Below are 21,016 nucleotides of genomic sequence, written 5' to 3' on the forward strand. Positions count from 1 at the left end.
AATTAATAAACACATAGTATTTATTAATATTTATTAATTTACTCATTAATTTACTCATTAATAGATACTATGTGTTTATTAATAGATATATTGTTAAATTAATAAATACATAGTATTCTTTATCTGCATAAAACATTGGATTGAATAAAAATAACAGCTTTATTGAGATACAAGTCATGTGACATAAAATTCACACTTTTTCATTCTATTCTCTTTGGGTTTTTGCTGTTTATTTATGACAGATATTCCACATCCTGGTCCTCTCCAGTCAGAAGTTCTTTGAAAGGATGCCATCTGCCTTGGCCAGTAGGAGGATGGAGTCATCTGATTCACCCATCCTGCAAATGGCCCCACACACAGTGTAGGTTTTAAACTGGTGGTGAAACCTGCCTGTCACCTGGTCAGCCTCAGCCACCTTTATCTGAATGGACACATGGCCCCTGGTGCCCATGTTGCGGTTGCTGGTGGAGCATTTCTGCTGCTGGTACACGTCCACAAACTTGCCAGCATCATTGTGTGTGTCCAGGGCATGCTTGCTGCCACTGCAAATTCACACTTTTGAAGTGTACAATTTGGTAGGTTTTAGTATATTTCTAGAGCTGTGCAATCATCATCATGATCTAATTTTAGAATATTTCATCACCCCAAAAAGAAACTTCATACTCACTAGCATATACTTACCATTTTCACCTCCTTGGAAACCACTTCTCCACTCTCTGGAACTTGCCTATTCTGGACATTTCATGTAAATGGAGTAATATACAGCCTTTTGTGTCTGGCTTCTTTAACTTAGCCTAATATTTCTAATGTTCATCTATGTTGTGTGTATCAGTAATTCATTTCTTTTTATAGGGTAGTAACATTCCACTGTGTGGATATATCACATTCATATATGGTATAATATGGGCAGTTGGGTTGCTTCCACTTTTTAGTTATTACCATTACTGCTACTCTGAACATTTGTGTACAAATTTTTCTGTGGACCTAAGTTTTAAGTTCTCTTCAGTTATGCATCTAGGAATGAAAATACTGATTGGTAAGGTAACTATATTTAACTTTTGAGGAATTGCGAAACTGTTTTTCAAGATGTCTACACCATTTTATATTTTGCCAGCAGGGGTAAAAGACTTCCAATTTCCTCATATCCTTGCCAATACTTGTTATGACCCATCTTTTTTATTATAGCCACCCTAGTGGGTGTGAAATGGTATCTTGTGGTTTTGATTTGCCTCTGCTGATGACTAACGATGTTGAACATCTTTTGATGTGCTTATTGACCATTTATTTGTCTTCTTTGGATAAATGTCCATTCAAGTACTCTGCCCATTCCTTAATTAGGTTGTCTTTTTGTTATTGAGTTGTAAATATTCTTTATATATTTTGGATACCAGGCCTTTATCAGATATGTGACTTATAAATATTTTCTCCCATTCTTTGGGTTATCTTTCCACTTTCTTAATGGTGATCCTTGAAGCACAAAAAAAGTTTTTCATTTGGATGTTGAATTTATCTATTTATTACATGTGCTTTTGGTATCATATCTGAGAAAACATTGCTACTCCAAAGTCATGAAGATTTATTTCTATGTTTTATTGGTAATAGTTTCATAGTTTTAGTCCTACATTTAGGTCTATGATCCATTTTGAATTAATTTTTATATATTGTGTGTGGGAGGGTTTTTTGTTTGTTTGTTTGTTTTGTTTTTTTTTTTTTGTTTTTTTTTGCACATGGATATCCATTGGTCCCAACACCTTTTGTTGAAATGATGATCCTTTTCCCATTAAACTATATTGGACCCTTGTTGAAAGTCAGTTGACTGTAAATAGAGGATTTTTTTCCTGGACTCTTAATTCTATCCCATTGATCTGTGTGCCTGTCTTTATACCATTGATACATTGTCTTCATTGGTGTGGCTTTGTAGTAAGTTTTGAAAATGGAAAGTGTGAATCCTTCAACTTTGTGCTTTTATCAAGATTGTTTTGGCTATACAGGATTCCTTGTATTTTTGTATGAATTTTAAGATCACATGAGAGACTCCTAACTCTTGGAAACAAACAAGTGGTAGTGGAAGGGGAGGTGGGGGGTGGGGAGGGTTGGGATGACTGGTGAGGGGCACTGAGGGGGGCACTTGATGGGATCAGCACTGGGTGTTATATGTTGGCAAATCGAAATCCAATAATAATAATAATAAAAATACAGGGCAGCCCAGGTGGCTCAGCGGTTTAGCACCGCCTTCAGCCCAGGGCGTGATCCTGGAGACCGAGGATCGACTTCCGCATCGGGCTCCCTGCATGGAGCCTGCTTCTCCCTCTGCATGTGTCTCTGCCTCTCTCTCTCTGTGTTTCACATGAATGAATAAATAAATAAAATCTTAAAAAATATATATATTTTTTATATGTATACATATAAAAAAAGATCAGCTTGTCAGTTTCTGTAAAAGAAAAAAACTAGTGGGATTTTGGTGACTGTGTTGAATCTGTAGATCACTCTGGGGAGAACTATTGGTATCTTAACAACATTAAGTCTTCCAATTCATGAATGTGAGATGTCTCTCCATTTATTTAGATCTTTAATTTTTTTAAATAATGCTTTTTAATTTCCACTGTATAGGTCTTGCTCTTTTGTTAAATTTATTCCTAAGTATTATATCCCTTTTAATGGTATTATAAATGGAATTGGTTTCTTAATTTTCTTAATTTCTTTTTCTTTTTTTAAATTTTTTTTATTTTTTATTTATTTATGATAGTCACAGAGAGAGAGAGAGAGGCAGAGACACAGGCAGAGGGAGAAGCTGGCTCCATGCACCGGGAGCCCGATGTGGGACTCGATCCCGGGTTTCCGGGATCGCGCCCTGGGCCAAAGGCAGGCGCCAAACCACTGCGCCACCCAGGGATCCCAATTTTCTTAATTTCTATTTCAGATTATTCATTGCTAGTGTATAGAAATATAATTGATTTTTCTATATTGATCTTGTAGTCTGCAACTTTGCTGAATTCTTTTCTTAGTTCTAATAACACATTGTGTGAATTCCTTAGGATTTTCTTTTCTTTTTTTTTTAAAGATTTATTTATTTATTCATTCAGAGAGAGAGAGAGAGAGAGAGAGGCAGGCAGAGACACAGGCAGAGGGAGAAGCAGGCCCCATGCAGGGAGCCCGATGCGGGACTCGATCCTGGGTCTCCAGAATCACGCCCTGGGCTGCAGACGGCGCTAAACCGCTGCGCCACTGGGGCTGCCCAGGATTTTCTATATACAAGATTGTGTACAAATAAAATATAGATAGTTTTATATTTTCCAAATTTCCTTCTGTTATAGATTTCTAATTTTATTGCATTGTTGTTGGAGAACAAACATACTTTGTATGATTCCAATCCTTTTAAATTTGAGGTCTGTTTTATGGCCTAACATAGGATCTTTCCTTGAGCCCACTTTAGAAAAATGTGTACTCTTCTTTTTTCCCTTACAGTTAATATCAGTGTGTGTGTATGTGTCGTGTGTGTGTGTGTTTTATAGAAGAAAGAGAAGAACAGATGCAAAGCTCTCAATTCTTAGCTATAAGAATTCAGATTGCAAGCAACATATCCAACTATTTAAATGATCACTAAGTTGCATAAGAACAGAAAACTGCTGCAGTCCAGCCTAAGTCAGTAGAAAGAATTGACTTCTATACTAAATTTTGAAGAAAATGGTTATAGATGTGAAGGAGGAACAATAGTTTTATTTGGATCTGGATGGTGTATGGCATGACACATTCCAATAATTGCTTTTCTGGAGTGAGATACAATATTTATTTCTAGGGTGAAATATACTGGATTTTGAACCTCTAGGGACATCACCTAAATTGAGATTAGGTATATGAGTAAAGAGGATAATATTCTTCAGGTCCATCACAACTATCAGAATGAAAACAACTTGCATATGATTAAATAATAATGCTTATAAGTGACCATTGCTTGGCTAAGGCTGGGGATGATATGAAAGCCTCATAATTTCGTCTGAATGGGGGACCCATTTTCAATTCTGATTGTAATGAGGAAGTGATACTTTTGGCTCAGGGAAATGTTCTCTATAATGTGTTATTCTATAACTAGGGTAGGGTTGCCTGATATAATACTGTAACCTCCAACTTTACACGCTCCTCCTCCTGCCACATGCCATATTCTGGTACTCTCAGTAGGGGGATGTGACCTACCTCTGAATACCAGGAACTTCTCATGTTTCAGAAAGCAGACCAGAAGGACAGTAGTTCTACAGGAGGAACTTCTGTGCCCAGGAGAGAGAAGGTGGCAAGAGAGCCAAGACTCCTGTCCCTGAGAAGTGGAAATTGGTTTCGTTTTTCATTTGTTTCTGCATGGTGGGAAAAATGATACAGAAGAGCTAGCTAGGGCAAACCTTGTAGGTATAAAAAGGGAGAGAGAATTCATGCTGCACGTGTGTGTGTGTATGTGTGACATTTAGTGTATGATATGATGGTTCTGTGTACTATGGCAGGTAATCCAAAAAGACTCCTAGAATTTGGCCAATCAGTCTTTTCATGGGGTAGGGAGTCTAATGAAGCACAGTTTTCCTGAGAGGTCTTCTCCCCAGCTGCTCAATCAATGTTTTGTCTTTTATTTACTTGTTGTCTTAGATATTACCCTGTATAAATATAAAGTGACTCTCCTCCTCAGGAGTTTGTTGTATAAACTTGAGAATGGTAAACATAGCTGCCTTCCTAGAAATACAAAGCCATACAATCACACAGCTGGAAGAAACCTCCGATAACTTCTTATGAAAGCCAATGCTCTCATCATGTCTGGAGATAAGGAACCTCAGGCCCAGAGAAGTTACATTATTTCTACAAGGGCATCCAGATACTTAATGGTAGGAACAAATATGGGGTTTACTGTAACAGAAGTAGAGTTACCTACCATTTAGTATTTTATTACAAGTAAGAAATATATAAACCAGTCACAACCTGGCTCACCTGGCATATAAATGCAGTACCAAGAAGGAATAAACTAAACCAAAAGTCAAAAGGAAGAAAAGTGTCCTCAAGTGGCATTGCAAAATCAATCTTTTTTCATGACATAGCTCTCACATCTTTATCGGAAATGGCACTTACCTTGCAAAACTGTCTCTATGTTACCCTAAGGAGTTTAGAATTCCCAAGGGTTTCTGTAAGATAATACATGCGTATATAGAAAAACTATAAGCACCTGGGTGCTCAGTCAGTTAACTGACTCTTGATTTCGGCTCAGGTCATGATCTCAGGGTTGTGGGGTCCAGCCCCACATGCAACATGGAGCCTATTGGGATTCTCCCTCTCTCCCTCTACCCTGATCCCCCCCCACCCCACAAAAAAAGGAAAAAGAAAGAAAGAAGGTATTTTAAGAGAGCATTTCTCTAGCAATGCTGTTTATCTGTTTCTTTTATCTACTCTGGATATTGGAATTATTATTATAAAACTCAAGTAGGTCCCACTTAGCCCAGTGAAGGCTATTTAACTTAGGATTTTATGAAACTAGTGGTAGATGTGTTGAAAATAACTAAATAGTATAACACTAGAATGAGAACTAGCTACTTTTTAATATATTTTAAAATATATACCAGAACTGAAAACACCATAAAGCAATGATTCTTAACTTTTTGGACTTTTTTTGAGAGCCTGTTGAAAATCACTGAGAAGTTTTCCAGAAAATTTTATATATACAAGAAGTTTTATTTATACTTCACTAAAGTATATAGTGATATAGGCCCCAAAGTCTATCAATGAACCCAAGATAAGGACCTCTCCTTCAGCCATTTTAGCTAAGGAATGGGTCTCTGTTCTGGTCCAATGTGCATAGCTTCCTGCATCTCCTTCCTGCATAACTGCATTCTTTGTGTGTGTGTGTGTGTGTGTGTGTGTGTGTGTGTGTGTGATGTCAGTCTCTAGTTTCAGGGGCTTTCATATTTCTCATTACTCACTCTGTTGGTAAAAACTCTAAGTCCCTCTTAAGAACTGCCATTATGGGTGTGTTGCTTCCACTCTGAGAAGTATTACAAAATTCAATCTGCCAATTTTACTTGTCAATACTAAGAATGATTTTAATTCTTTCTTTGACCTTGTACCTTTCTCTTTGTGTGTCTAATTTCTAATGGTTCCATATTCTCTCCGGATGGGGAGGGAGGAATTATATATTGTGTATGTATGCTGTATGTAATTAAGGTAGTCATATAATTTTTTTTAAAGATTTTATTTATTTATTCATGAGAAACAGAGAGAGAGAGAAAGAGAGAGAGAAAGAGAGAGAAAGATGCAGAGACACAGGCAGAGGGAGAAGCAGGCTCCCTGAGGGGAGACTGATATGGGACTCGATCTCAGGACCCCAGGATCATGACCTGAGCAAAGGCAAAAGCCCAACCACTGAGCCACTGAGGTACCCCAGTAGTTGTATAATTTATAATCAAAATTGGTACACCTGGAGAATAAATAAGTGCTATCAGTAACTACTCATGAACATCCAGTGCTGTCCTGGCAGACCAGATGGCCTGGTCTGCCAGGACAGCACTGGATGTTCATGGGTAGTTAGTCTCAAACTGAAATGCTGCTTGGTTTTCCACTGCTCTTATAGCTTTGGCATGTATCTTCCTCAAGGATTTTGTGAGGAATAGCTGGAACTAGGAAATAAAGAAGCCTCCAAGGTGAATTTAAAGCTAGAACCTAGTGTAGTCTTTCTAATATGTGCAGGACAAAGTCCAAGCAGATTTGTGACTTGTCAGTGGCTACTGAAGCTACTTTTTGCCTTCAGCCTGCCTGATATGTTAACTTCTGGTGTTGCAGCAGGCACAGGAACTAACCTGTGATTTTTTTTTCCTATTCCTATTTCTTAGTTCCTATTCCTGGTAAACTAAATTCCAGTATGTAATTCATGGGTCAGATTTCTTAATGGATGTGAATGGTTAGTGAGCATGAAATGGTCAAACAAGAATGCACCGGAGCTACAATAACCAGGCTCTACATTGGACATTAACACTCAAACCTTCAGTTCCAGGGCACATCCAAAACACAAAACACACAGGTGGCAAACCAGAGAGCTAAGAGCAGAGCACAGAGCATTCAAGAAGCAACTACTGCCTGAGCCAGGGAACACAGACTCAGTGCAGGACTGAGATGGAAAGTGGGAGCAGAAGAAAATTTTTGTGGACATCATCAGAAAGTCACCTTCAGCAATTCAGTGACAATCATTCTGTGCTTAAAAGAAACTTTGGGTATTTGTAAATTCAAGGAGAAAAATACTGTAACCAGTATTAAGAACGTTACATAAAGAAGTAACTGTTTGAGGGCGAAGCCAGGTATGATAAAGGAAATTGGCAGAATATGAAAAAATAGGAGAGGAAGGATCTGAACTAAGCCAGACCAGAGGAGAAATTATTCTTCTAACCACCTCAGCTAAAGTATTACCCTGAGAATCAATATCATAGTTCCATAAAAGCTAGTGTATAATTTATTAAATATATCCATAGTTAACACTCTTTCAGTCATGCTCAACCAATAATTTTGCTATCAAGAACGGATTTGAGTAATGCTGGCAGATCCCCAGGACTTGCTGTACCTTAAATAATGGTTAGACTCAGATTTCTCAGAGCCTAAAAACTATAGGGATAGGAAACAGCTAAGTGATTGCAGGGGTTAGGGGAGGGTAGGAGAGAGGTTAACTACAAAGCAGTCACACATAAGGGAATTTGGGGAGTGATAGAACTGCTTTATATCTTGATTGTTGGGGTAAGTATATAATTGTAGGCATATATGTGAAAATTCATAGAAGAGTACATCACAAAGAATGAATTTTACCATATACAAGTTTTAAATATATTATACCGTATATAAATAAGAGATTTAAAAATAAAAGCATCCAGGACTTTATAGGTAAAACTAGATAAACAATATCCCCTTCAATGCCCTCCTTGCCTTTCTAAATTGTCGCTTTAAAATGTTCATATCTTCCTTATGAACACAAAGGTATATTTGTCTTTCCATATGCAGACCTGTTGTAGGCCTTATGACAGTAGGAACAGAACATGGAATAGTTACATGGGACATGTAACTTGAAGCATCAAAAATTCCCTTACACAGTAATAAACAGAACCTCTTAGTACTGATATTTCTTGACGTTTGAAGTAATAGTATAAGAGGACAGATAGGGAAGTAGAGGAAGGTGACATATGAACAGAGTCCTCAAAGATGTGAAGAAGTGAACCACAATGTGAAACTCTAAGGAAGGGTGCTCTAGTCAGAGGGAACAGCTAGTGCAAAAGCATTGGGCACATGCTTTAGGTTTGCTAATTGGCAAGAACACCAATGTGGATAGAAAGGAGTAGGCAAGAGATGGGGAGTAGCCAAATTGCGTGGAGTCTGATAAGCCTAAACAAGTAGTTTTAGTTTAAGTATGCCTGGAAGCCATTGAGACTAAGGGAATTATCTGGTCTGAGGTGCATTTTTAAAAGATTGCTGGTTGCTGTATGAAGAGTAGACATTTGAGGGTAAGTACGGAAGCAAAAAAGCCATTGCAACTATGTAGAAATGGTGGTTGCTTAGGAACACTTTACTGTGAAAGAAGTAGATAAGAGGGAAAGCTTTACTCTTTTACCTGGCCAGAACCCCATCTATGGTTCATCATTGCAATGATAAACTTAATATTATCTTAGGATTCCTTAAGCTCCTGGACCTTAAATAGGCATGGTAATAAATACAGAAATGCTTCTAGACAACTTGAAAGCTAGCTAAAGTTGGAGACAAGGAATTTTTTGTGGCTTGAAAGCACATAATTATATGATTTTCTCTAGCAATGTTCAGAAGCCCAAGTGAATGAATGAAGAAGGCAGATGATTTAATTAATCAAGAGTCAAGGCTTTTGTCAGATATGTGTAAGACATAAAGGAGCTATGATAATATAACCATAATTCACACTAAACTATTGATATCTTAGTCCAGTACATAATCCTATCACAAAAGAATATCACATGATAAAGAGAGGAAAATGTGAAGGATGGTAAGAGGACAGTAAAAAGAACGGTAAAGAAAAATGAGATGAAGGATGATAAAGAGAGGTTGGAGAGTATATGAAGAATGGCACAAAGTACCATCTAACAAAAATAAATTATGAATGGTGCACATCAGGTCTTTTAGGATAGTAGTCCTTCCTAGAAGTCCTCATATTATATGGTTACACATGTATAATTTACCTTAGAATAGTTCATTAGGGACAGTATGATTTTTAATTTTAATCTATACCCCAGGCAGGCTAATTAACATTGAGTTGAGTATACTCACATCAAGAGTGTACAGAAAAAACAAATACCAACCAAGAAATGTTAAAGATTATTTTTTATTGGTAAAATACATAGAATTCAAAGTATATGGATTGGCTAGGAATATTGTACTAACATTTCCACAGTTATAGTGACAGGATATGAAAATCTGGTGAATGGGAATCTCTGGGTGGCTCAGCAGTTTGGCGCCTGCCTTCAGCTCAGGCTGTGATTCTGGAGTCCCAGGGATGGAGTCCCACATCAGACTCCCTGCATGGAGCCTGCTTCTCCATCTGCCTTTGTCTCTGCCTCTCTCTCTCTCTCTCTCTGTGTCTTTCATGAATAAATAAATAAAATCTTTAAAAAAAAATCTGGTGAACCCATTAGTCTCCACCCATTGGAATGGTATTCTATGCTTAGAATTCCAATTCATTTTGTATACAAGCCACTTAAAAAGAATTTTGTGGCTTGGCTTTGACTAGATTAGCTCAATCATGTTGCATTTGCCTTGAGCGAATCCTTCATGCAAGTTACTTGCTCAAATGCTTAAGAAGACAGAAAGCTGGGGCTTTAGAAAGCTTACACTGCAGGTTGTGTGAATATTTTTACTTCTGCTTCCTAATAAAAATGTGTAAATGTGGCAGAATTTGACCTAGAACATGATTGTGATATAAAAACCACATGATAAATTGTGGAGAAAGGGACTGATAATCTCCATCTACCTCTAACCATTGGAAGCTTCCAATAGAGCCTAAAATCAGGAATAATCACACTGGCTTAAGTCATTTTGGAAATACACCAGGTTAAACAGTCTATTTTATAAGGGTTTTCCTTCTTTGGTAGATGAGTATGTGGTCTCTCCTTCTGTGTATTGAATATATCCTTGTGGAAAAAACAAAAGGTAAACCTGAAAGAAAAGTTAAAATCATGCAGTCTGCTTCTTCATGTTGCATATGGAGAAATTAAGGCTCAGAAAGATTGTTACATTCTCAAGGATAATGGTCAAAGCTAGTTAGTAGTAAAGACAGAACTATGTTTTGGGTCTTATGACCCAGAAATCTCATTGCCACATTAGTAGAGCCATATATTCCAAACCAAAACACATGAGATGTGTGATCTAGAAAGTTTGATATGACTTATGGAGATGATGGGACAGAAGAAAAGATTCCAAAGGTTTTAGTGAAACACCCTCATGCTTTTTAGCTATCCTACCTCTCCCGTCTAATGCATTTTCCCACGTCCATGATTCCATATTTTCTAATCTCCTTTAGCCATATTAGGAAGTTACTCAGTAGCAAAATTGGGGGATCCAGCAGTATCACACATTAGCTCTTTCTTCCCATGTCTGCATTCTCTCAAAATATAGGTCACGGGATCCCTGGGTGGCACAGCGGTTTAGCGCCTGCCTTTGGCCCAGGGCACGATCCTGGAGATCCGGGATAGAATCCCACGTCAGGCTACCGGTGCATGGAGCCTGCTTCTCCCTCTGCCTGTGTCTCTGCCTCTCTCTCTCTCACTGTGTGCCTATCATAAATAAATAAAAATTAAAAAAAATATATAGGTCACAGAAGCAATGTGTTTTCTTTTGTCTTAAGGATGCATAATGAATTCTCCTATTTGTCCAAACTGACCACTTACTGATCTCTGGCTTACATGTAAGATATTGCAAATGCTGGAAAAATAGATAAAACAAGACCATTTCATGGTCTGACTACAGCCTGTGTTAATAACGGAGTTTTTAAATTAATATTTTTTTGATCTGAGTTTAGTGATTTATCTAGAGTCCTAGACTTTCTTCACCTCTGTGTTTTGTGAATGTGAACTTCCCGTTGGTACAAGGTGCCACCATGATCCCTTCACTCACGTCTGAAGGTCTAGGAATGAACATAGGGTCCCAAATTATCCAACACGCTAGGTATCGTTAGTGAGAAACTATAAATGATTCCTGATAGCCACATAATTTGATGAATTAGATTTAAAAAATAGAGACTCTTCAAGTTGAAAAGGGTGTTAAAGATCCTTGAAGCTAACTGTCCCTGTCAAGGGGTCATTCAGCCTCTGCTTATACACTATCACTTGTCACTGCCTAAAATGCTCTTTTTCCAGAGAACATTATTCCAATTTTGGGTAACTGTAACTGCTAGAAAGTTCTTATTTGAAAGAAATCCTCTCCTTGTGAGTTCCACCCACTAGCCTTTTTTTCTATGGTTTCTTTGGTGTCATGATGAATACATGAATTTTTTCTCTTACATATTAGCCCTTTTGATATGTCAAAGTAGTTTCCATGTCCCCCATCACAGCATTAAAACAAAAACTTAAAGACAAATATCTTTACTGAATAACCCAAAATGAACTCATGACTTTTCTTCTGATTATGTTATTATACATCTGATATATAAAACATCTGATGTTGGGGCACCTGAGTGACTCAGTCGATTAAGTGTCCAACTCTTGGGTTTTGCTCAAGTCATGATGTAAGAGTTCTGAGATGGAGCCCTGAATCCCCTGTCAGGCTTTATGTTTAGCATGGTGTCTGTTTGGGATTCTCTCCCAATCCCTCTCTCCCCAACTCTGCCCCTCTCCGCCCCCCCCTCTAAAATAAATAAATAAACTATTAAAACAAAACAAAAAAACAAAAAACACCCCATCTGATGTTAAATGTTTTTAAAATTTTTATTAAGTTTTTATATATGTAATGTTTTAAACAGAACTATTTCAAAATTACAGATAAATATTGCAGTTTGGATGTGCCCAGAAACAGAAAAGAATTTGAGTGCAAACAGATTATTTTGGAAATGCAGAATATTTTAGGGTAATATTTTAGGGAAGTAATACAAGGAAGAGAATCTGGCCAATGAAGGGTATGTTTTAAGCCAGCTATAGCAGTAGGAAACTAGACAGAAATTTCATGGAGAACCCCTGGAAAATGCTGCAAAATAAATGCCTCAGAGTTATGCTACCTTAGGGGTGAACGAGTACCTTAGCATTTTTAGCCCACTTACAAGCAGTTTTCTGCCGGTTTCAGGCACAGAGAAAGCCATTAGAAATTGACTAGAGTACTACATGGGACACTGACAGCATCTGAGATAATAAGCAAAATAATGATAATGATAATTATTAATGATTAACATTTTTATATACTTCCATTTGGAATTTTTCCTATACGTATACTTACCCGAATATAAATTATCATAAAAATGTCCTCTATGATATTAATTTGCAGACTGCTTTGACACTTAGTAATACCATATATTACATCTTTCTATGTCAATAAATGTAAATCTACTCATGTCATCACTAATGAGGATATGTTATACTATAATTTATTTAATTATTTCCCCAGTTGGACATTTAAATTGGTTCCAGGTTTTTGCTCTCTTGAGGGAAATGCTTTTTTTCAGTTTCATTTGCACAATGAATTTATATTTGGTCTGGTTGCCGCTTGACTATATGTTTATTATGATAATGCTTACGAGATATAAACAGTGTGGGAAAGAGTGCTTGTGTATTCAAGTGCCAATGATTCATGCTTGCTTTACAGTTCAGAAATATTACTTAATACAGGTAAGTTTGAATTCAAAATACTATAATGTGTCTTATTATGCACAAGATATCTGATATATCACAAGATACATCCACTTAGGTTACAGAGATTCAGTTTTATGTGTGTCATTTAACACCACTACCACAAGTTAGGATCCATTGTTTTCTATTTATGAATATTGGTTTGGATTTTAGCTGAGTACTTCCAGCCCAGAGCCATCATGAGTTCCCACATACAGTTATGTAGTTGGAACACTTTCTTTTCCCCCTTAGAGTACTTGTCACTTGTTAGTTTATAGCAGTACCAAATTACACATCATCTCCTCATGATCTCAACTTGTTCAGTGGGTGTGATATTATCTTAGGTTAAAATTCCTGGGAAACAGACTGAGATGAAGATTTGCATGCAGGAGGCTTAACAGGGAGTATTCTCAGAAACATTCTGAGAAACATAACCTCACCTCATCTGGATTCTGTTTCCTCTTTTTTTTTCCTGGAGAAATTTATAAGAAGGTTAATGGGGAAAATTCTAAATCCTGACATTGCATTTGAACCTGACATTCATCATCTCTCTCCTCTTGCATACCTTCTGTATCCTCTTAACATTCAAATAGCCCTTCTATGGGCTAGGTGGCTTGTGTGGTAGGGCTATCCAGACTCTCATCCTGGAGGGATCTGAGCCTCTAGCTGCCATATCTGTCTTAGGCTGTGGATGTTGCATTTGTCTTTTTGCCAACAAAATTGGTTAGGCAAGTTATCAAGAGATGTTCCAGTGGATCAGTTAAGTGCTAAATAGTCTTCCTTTCCTGCATTGTGTAACAGTTACTTCTACCTTATCTGAGCCAATTACCTGGCCAGTATGGGGAATCTTTTTCTTGTCTGCTAGCCTCTTAGCAAAAAGGAATGGGAAATAACCAGGTGGTAGCTTAAAGTTTAATGAGATCCTTACTACACTGTCCCTTTATGGAAGTATTTCCTTTAAGCAGACTGGAAACTCCAGGCCTGCAGAGCATTTAGTTGTGGTGACTGGCAGCACTTGGAGCGCTACTGAGAAAAGCTACTCCTACTTCCACAACCTTAGAGTCCCCTGTTTGAAAAATATCACTATACAGTGATCATTGATTTAAAGTGTTAGGCCCATCCTGAAGGATAATCCCCCATCTTCACATGATGCTATGCTTTCAAAAGTCTATTCCACCCATCAGGCCTGCAGGTTTTGGGGGATGCAGTGTGTGACAAAACCAGGAAATCCCATGGTCATGGGGCTGCTGCCACATCTCATTTGTAAAATAGCTCACTTGGTCTGAGATAATGACCTCATATAATGGTAGTGTCTGAGGCACTTTGGGCAGGGAAATTAAACCCATACCTGAAATAGATGTCAATATTTAATATGGATGGGGTGTCTCAGCAAGCACCAGACAACTGGACCCTTAAAAACTTTACTGACATGGATAAAACTGAATTTTCATAGGATTTGTCTCCTATACTCTGATGTACACGTGTCTTACCAAGATGTATGTAGTACTTGCCCATTTCTTAGTCATTAAGTCTATCTACCATGATACTGCTAATGTCATAGAACACTATTATCTGTGGGATGTCCAGATGGTCCAGATATTTTCCACTATGTAATAACAGAGTGTAGGAGAATTAACTTAGCTCTGGGAGAGACTATTAATGTACTGTGGTCTTCCCAATGTAGAGACAAACTGCGTATGCTCTTCCTGACTGTTAGATATCGAAAACAACACATTCTCCATATTAATGGCTTCATACTTCTTATCAGGGGCTATGTTAATCTGCTACAACAAAGATATCACATCCATCACAGTAGCTACAGTTGACTGTTACTACTTAATTAAGTTTGAGATATTAATTACCTTGTGTTTTAGGGGCCAGACATAGGGTTGCAATGGATACCACCAAGCTTCAAGTCTTTGAAGATGTTAATAGTCACTGCCTTTCTCCTTGAAGCAGTGTTGTTTTTGATTTTACAATCTTTCAAGAGTAGGAAGGGCAATTCCCAAGGTTTCCATTTGGCCTTTTCTATTATAATGGGTCTGGAAGCCCTTGTGAGAGTTCTGCCAATTGCTGAGTATGTCCATTTCAATTATGTGTTTAGGTAGCAGGGAAATGACTATTAGGTCATTCTATGCTTATTTTTATTTTTGGAACTAATGGACTCACTGTGAGATGGACTTGGGCCAAGACTCCACTTATTACCTGACCTCCTTCCTTATTTTAACTGAAGCGTCATGATAACACTTTGGGTCATTGGGTATTCAACTCTGTGTTCATTCAGACCTTGTATCCAATATCCCTCAAAAACTGTTATGTAGTCCTTTTTCTCAGTTTATAATTACCAAAGGAAAGTCTTTTTGGGAAAGGACTGGGGAAATCACTATAGTATGTATTTGCTATTGAATTTTAGTCTTCTTCCTCAAGGGACCTGGCCTTTCCTTTAACTGATGGGTTGTAAGTCGGACAATTGCCTCAGGTCTGGAAACTAGACAAAGGATTATATCTTCCCACTGGGTCATGTGACCTGAATCTTTTGCTCAACCAGTGATATATACCCTTGATTGTTGTATATATTAAGCAACACCCTTGTTGGATCCCTATATGTCTTGGTCCTGGACACACGTTCTGTTAAATATCTCCATAGGTCGTCATGGGTCAGGCTCCTCTGGTTCCCTTTCTATCCTCACCGCCCAAGAGAATAATTACACCTACCTTGCCTTTGACAATTAAATGCTTCCGCTTGGCCTCTCCTATTCCAAGATCATACTGTTGCTATTAAAGAGCCTATTCTGTTACAGATTCTCCTGCTGTCAGCCCCTTCTTCCAGAGAACAGGTACTACTGGGTTTCTCCCTACTGCCTCTGGCCACCCTCACCAATGGCTTTCTTATTATCTTGATAAATGGAATGTCCTCAAGGCCATACCAAGGAACATAATTAGCTGTTGAATTTTCCACTTCATTTAACACAGGCCACTGCTTTTCCAAGCTTCTAAGAGCCATGCCAGCAACTTACTAGAACTGGATGTCAAGATACTTGCCAGAGTGTTAGACCAAATGTCATGGGAAAGTGTTTCTATATCAACAAACTCTGCCTTATTCTGCTTTATATTTCGCTCCCCTGATTCAGCACCTTCAAGACGAACTTCCTGCAAACATTTCTGGTTCTTACTGCTGCATTTTATTGAGTAAATCATTGTAGCTCACCTCTCTGCTGCCTTAGCAGACCTGACAATCCCCAGTTATGCTGAGATTTGACTTTAGTTATTGGTCTGGTTGCCAGGGGGCAGATCCTGAGAATGGCAAGCATTGTCTTGTAAGCCATTTGCATATTTGAAACACCTACATATTATTCAAGCAAAGCAGCACCCATCTTCTAACAAGAATGAGTGAGACATTATTAGTGCAGGCTCAGAGACTTTAGACATACCAGGGGTTCAATGTTCTGATCTGGATTCACCCAGAATCCTTAACCTAGGTCTCAGGGTCTCATTCCTTCCATCTCAGGGCCCTGACTTTGGCATAGGAAATTTTCTAGGATTGAGAATGAAATATTTTTTAAAATCCTGCTACTCTTAAGATTAAGTCCTAAGGTAATGAGGACTTCTTTAAATGCCTAGTAGGGTCTATTATTCACACTTTACTTTGAATTGATGAGTGATAACCTTTAACCTACCTTTTTTTTTCACCCTAAAGCACTGATGTTGTTCAGCAACAGCTATGCAATTCCACAATCTTTATAATTACTAGTTTCCCCATAGTTCTCAAATGCCAGAGATTGTATAAGCCAATGCATCCCCTTCTAGATTCCATACCAGTTAGCCGCAACTGGAAAGCCTTGATGATCTTACTGTTTCAGCATAATTCAAACTATTCATACTTCACTTGCCCGCAGCAGTGAGGTCTTCAGTGGAAGCAGGTGATCCAACTGCTGAATACCATCCTTATAGACTGCTTCCTAGCCCATTTCTAATACCAATGTGTCATGGTTGGTGTTTTTTAGAAGCAGAACCTGAGACAGGAATTCAGGTGCAGGTGATTAATGAAGGAGCACTCTTCAGGAAAAACCTAAAAGAGATAGAAGGAAGCAGGATTGGGAAAGGGAAAGACTGTACAGTGATGTGGTTTCAAGTTAAATCTGAATTTTGCCTGAGCAATGGAAGTGAGCCCTGTGGAGTACAAATCATACTGAGATTTTTCTCAACTTAAGGCCAGGGGCCAGACATTTAGACTCCTGTATCAGTCATTTATTAGCTCCTCCACCACTCCCACACATACCTGGAACATCTCTTTTGTACTTTAAACAATGACTAGACACCTAGAAACTTTCTTTTTAAACTTTCTTTTCTTTCATTTTAGACTCTTCCTAATGTTTCCTTACCTCCAAGATTTCCTGATTAATTTTCTTGGAGAGCAGTACCAAAAATAAAAATCTGGAGTCTCTTAAATATTCAGCCAAACTCTGATAATATGAGCAGCAAAACAACAATATTTTTTTTCAAAACAACAATATTAATAATCACTATTTTTTAAAGAATCAAGGAAAAGGTGAGTCTGTGAAAGGTCTTGAGTGGATATGAATATGCAAAAGATGAAAACAAAGTATATAAAAAGGTAATCCTAAGAACAGAAATGTTGACTTTAAAAATAAATTTTTAGGGGTACCTGGGTGGCTCAGTTGATTAAACATCCAACTCTTGATTTTTGGCTCAGGTCATGATCTCAGGGTCATGAGATGGAGCCCTGCTTGGGCTCTGCGTTCAGTGAGGAGTCTGCTTTAGATTCTCTCCCCTTCTATCTCTCTCTCTGTGGCACTCCCTCTGAGCGCTCTCTCTCTCTTTTTCTCAAATAAGTAAATAAATCTTTAAAAAAGACAATTGGGACACCTGGGTGGCTCAGTGGTTGAATGTCTGCCCAAAGGGCATAATCCCTGGGTTTGGGATTGTTCCCACATCTGGCTCCTTGTGGGGAGCCTACTTCTCTCTCTGCCTATGTCTATGCCTCTCTCTCTCTGTATCTTTCATGAATAAATAAATAAAATCTTTAAAAAAAAAGACAATTATGTTCTAGACAGGAGAGGGATGTATAGATAGCTAAGTTTTTATACTTAAACTGGTAAATGATGATACTACTAAAGTGTGATTCTGTATATTTAATGTAATACTTAGAGCAACCACTAAAAATTGTTAAGGAGATACACTCAAAATCACTATAGAAACTATAGGAATTCTAACTAATTAGAATTCATGGCAAGGAATTCTCTCATGGTAAGGGAGAAAATTTTTTTAAAGAACCAACAGAAAACAAAAAATTAAATGGCAAAGTTAATCCTTTTTGGGGGGAATCCATTTTTTTATGAGAGTAAATGAAAATAATCTAAATATGTCAGTTAAAAGACAGATATAAGTAAACTGCATTAAAAAGATGTTTACAAGAAATTCACTTTAAATATAATGATAAAGGCATGTTGGCAAAAGTGTCAATCCATCAGGAAGACATACCAACCCCAAATGTATATGCACAAAACAACAGAGCTGCAAAACATGTGAAGCAAAAACTGATAGAAAGGAGAAATAGACAAATCCACAATTATAGTTGGATTTATTAAATAATAAGCACCCCTTTCTTGACAATTGATAAAATAATCAGATGTAAAATCAGCGAGGATATAGAAGAACTCAAGAATACTATCAACAGATAGCATCTAACAGATATTTTAGAACAACAACAACAACAACAATGGAATACAAATTCTTTCCAAGTGTACATGGATTATTCATCACAGTACATAATATCTTGAACCATAAAATGAAACTCAAAAACTGAAATCATACAGAGTGCATGTCTCACCACAGTGAGATCAAACATAAATCAATAATAAGAAAATATCCATATACTTGGAAATTAAACATAATCCATGAGTAAAAGATGAAAATAAAAAAACATACACTAAACTGAATATAAATGAAAATGTAACATATCAAAATATATAGGATGCAAATAAAGCAGTGCTGAGAGGGAATTTTATAGCAACTGAATGTATATATTATAAAAAGAAAAATTCTCAAATAGTTATCTAATCTCCCACTTCAAGAACCTAGAAAAGGAAGAGGAAAATAAAACCAAAGCAAGCAGAGGAAGGAAATAATAAAGATAAGAGCATAAATCAATGAAATTGAACACATAAAAACAATAGAAACAAATCAATAAAACTAAAAGCTAATTCTTTGAAAATATCGATAAAATAGGGAAACCTCTAGGAAGTCTGAAAAGAAAAAAGGAAAAAAAAAAAGACACAAATTACCATTATCAAGAATTAAAGAAGGGAGATCACTATAGGTCCTACAGATATCAAGGTAATAAAGGAATAATATGAAAATCTCTATACAAATAAATATGACAACTTTGGTGAAATGGACTGCTTCCTCCAAAAAACCAAACTAATAAATGTTTTTAATATTTCTAGAACTATGACAGAAATTGAATTAATAATTTTAAAACTTCCAAAAAAATTCCCGGGGCAAGATAGCTTTATTAAAGGAACCTAACAAATGTTTAAAAAAGAATTAACACTAATTCTAACCGGATGTCTTCCAGAAAATAGAAGAGGAGGCAATGCTTTCCAGTTCATGTTTTGGAGATAGTATTACCCCGACACCAAAAACAGACAAAGGTAGTACAAAAAAGAAAAAGAAAATTATATACCAAAGTCCCTCATGAATAGAGATGCAAAATCTTAAAATATTGGCAAATAGAATCCATATAAAAAGGAATGATGCAACATGAATTTGAAAACTAATCAATATAATATACCATGTTAACAGGCTAAAGAAGAAAAAAATCACATGATCATAACCTTTGATACAGAAAAAGCATTGATCATAATTTTTTAAAAGATTTTATTTATTTATTAATGAGTGACAGAGAAAAAGGCAGAGACACAGGCAGAGGGAGAAGCAGGCTTTCCACAGGAAGCTGATGTGCAGCTTGATCCCAGACCCTGGGATCACACCCTGAGTCAAAAGCAGATGCTCAACTGCTGAGCCACCCAGGCATCCCTTGATCATAACTTTTGATACAGAAAAACACATTCATGATGAAACTCTCAGAAAAATAAGAAAAGAGTAGAACTTCCTCAACTTGGTGAATAGCATCTATAAATACTCTAGAGCTTAATGATAGAAGACTGAATGTTTCACCCCTGAGATCAGAAACAATTTGAGAATGTCCACTCTCACAGCTCTTATTCAGCATAGTATTAGAAGTTCTAGAGAGCTCAATAAGGCAAGAAAAGGAAATACAAAGCATAGAAATCTTTTTTTAAAAAAGATTTTATTTATTTATTCATGAAAGAGATACACAGAGAGAGAGAGAGAGGCAGAGACATAGGCAGAGGGAGAAGCAGGCTCCATGCAGGAAGCCCGATGTGGGACTCAATCCCCAGACCCTAAGATCACATCCCCGGCCGAAGGCAGGCACTAAACCGCTGAGCCACCCAGGGATCCCCTGCATAGAAATCTTTTTTTTTTTTTTTAAATTTTTATTTATTTATGATAGTCACAGAGAGAGAGAGAGAGAGAGAGAGGCAGAGACACAGGCAGAGGGAGAAGCAGGCTCCATGCACCAGGAGCCCGACATGGGATTCAAACCTGGGTCTCCAGGATCGCGCCCTGGGCCAAAGGCAGGCGCAAAACCGCTGCGCCACCCAGGGATCCCCCCGCATAGAAATCTTAAAAGAAGAAATGAAACTGTCCCAATTTTCAGATAAGATATTTGTCTATATAGAAAATTCTAAGGATTCCATACACACAAAAAAACTTCTAGAAAATAAGTAAGATTATCAAGGTCTTACAATATAAGCTAAAAAGACAAAGGAAATTTTATTTCTGTACTAGCAATGTGCATCTGAGCTCAAAAATAAAAATACAATATCAGTTATAGTCTATAAAAAGTATACTTAGATATAAGTTTAACCAAATATGTATGGAATTTGTATGCTGAAAACTACACAAAACTGAGGAGAGACATCAAAGAAGACCTAAATAAATATAAAGACATAATATATTTATTGTTTGGAAGAGTCAGCATAGTAAAAATAATCAATTCTTTCCAAATTACATACAGATTAAACACAATTCCTATCACAATTCTGGCAACAGTTTTTGTAGATATAGGTTAT

General features: G+C 37.2%; 2 protein-coding genes across 7 annotated transcripts in view; one reads left to right on the forward strand and one right to left on the reverse strand.

Annotated features, from left to right (window-relative positions):
- TEX9 (testis expressed 9) overlaps positions 1–21,016 on the forward strand; it is a 196,377-nt gene that overhangs the window by 67,219 nt on the left and 108,142 nt on the right. The gene's annotated exons all lie outside the window — the stretch shown is intronic.
- LOC100687236 (40S ribosomal protein S21-like) lies at positions 269–15,840 on the reverse strand. The gene is made up of 2 exons (XM_038581095.1): positions 15,764–15,840; positions 269–542 (listed from the first exon to the last, which is right to left on the reverse strand). Exons 1-2 carry the CDS (start codon positions 15,838–15,840, stop codon positions 269–271), a joined length of 351 nt encoding a protein of 116 aa, XP_038437023.1.

Source organism: Canis lupus, chromosome 30 (assembly GCF_011100685.1).
Source record: "Canis lupus familiaris isolate Mischka breed German Shepherd chromosome 30, alternate assembly UU_Cfam_GSD_1.0, whole genome shotgun sequence".
Lineage (NCBI taxonomy): Eukaryota > Metazoa > Chordata > Mammalia > Carnivora > Canidae > Canis > Canis lupus.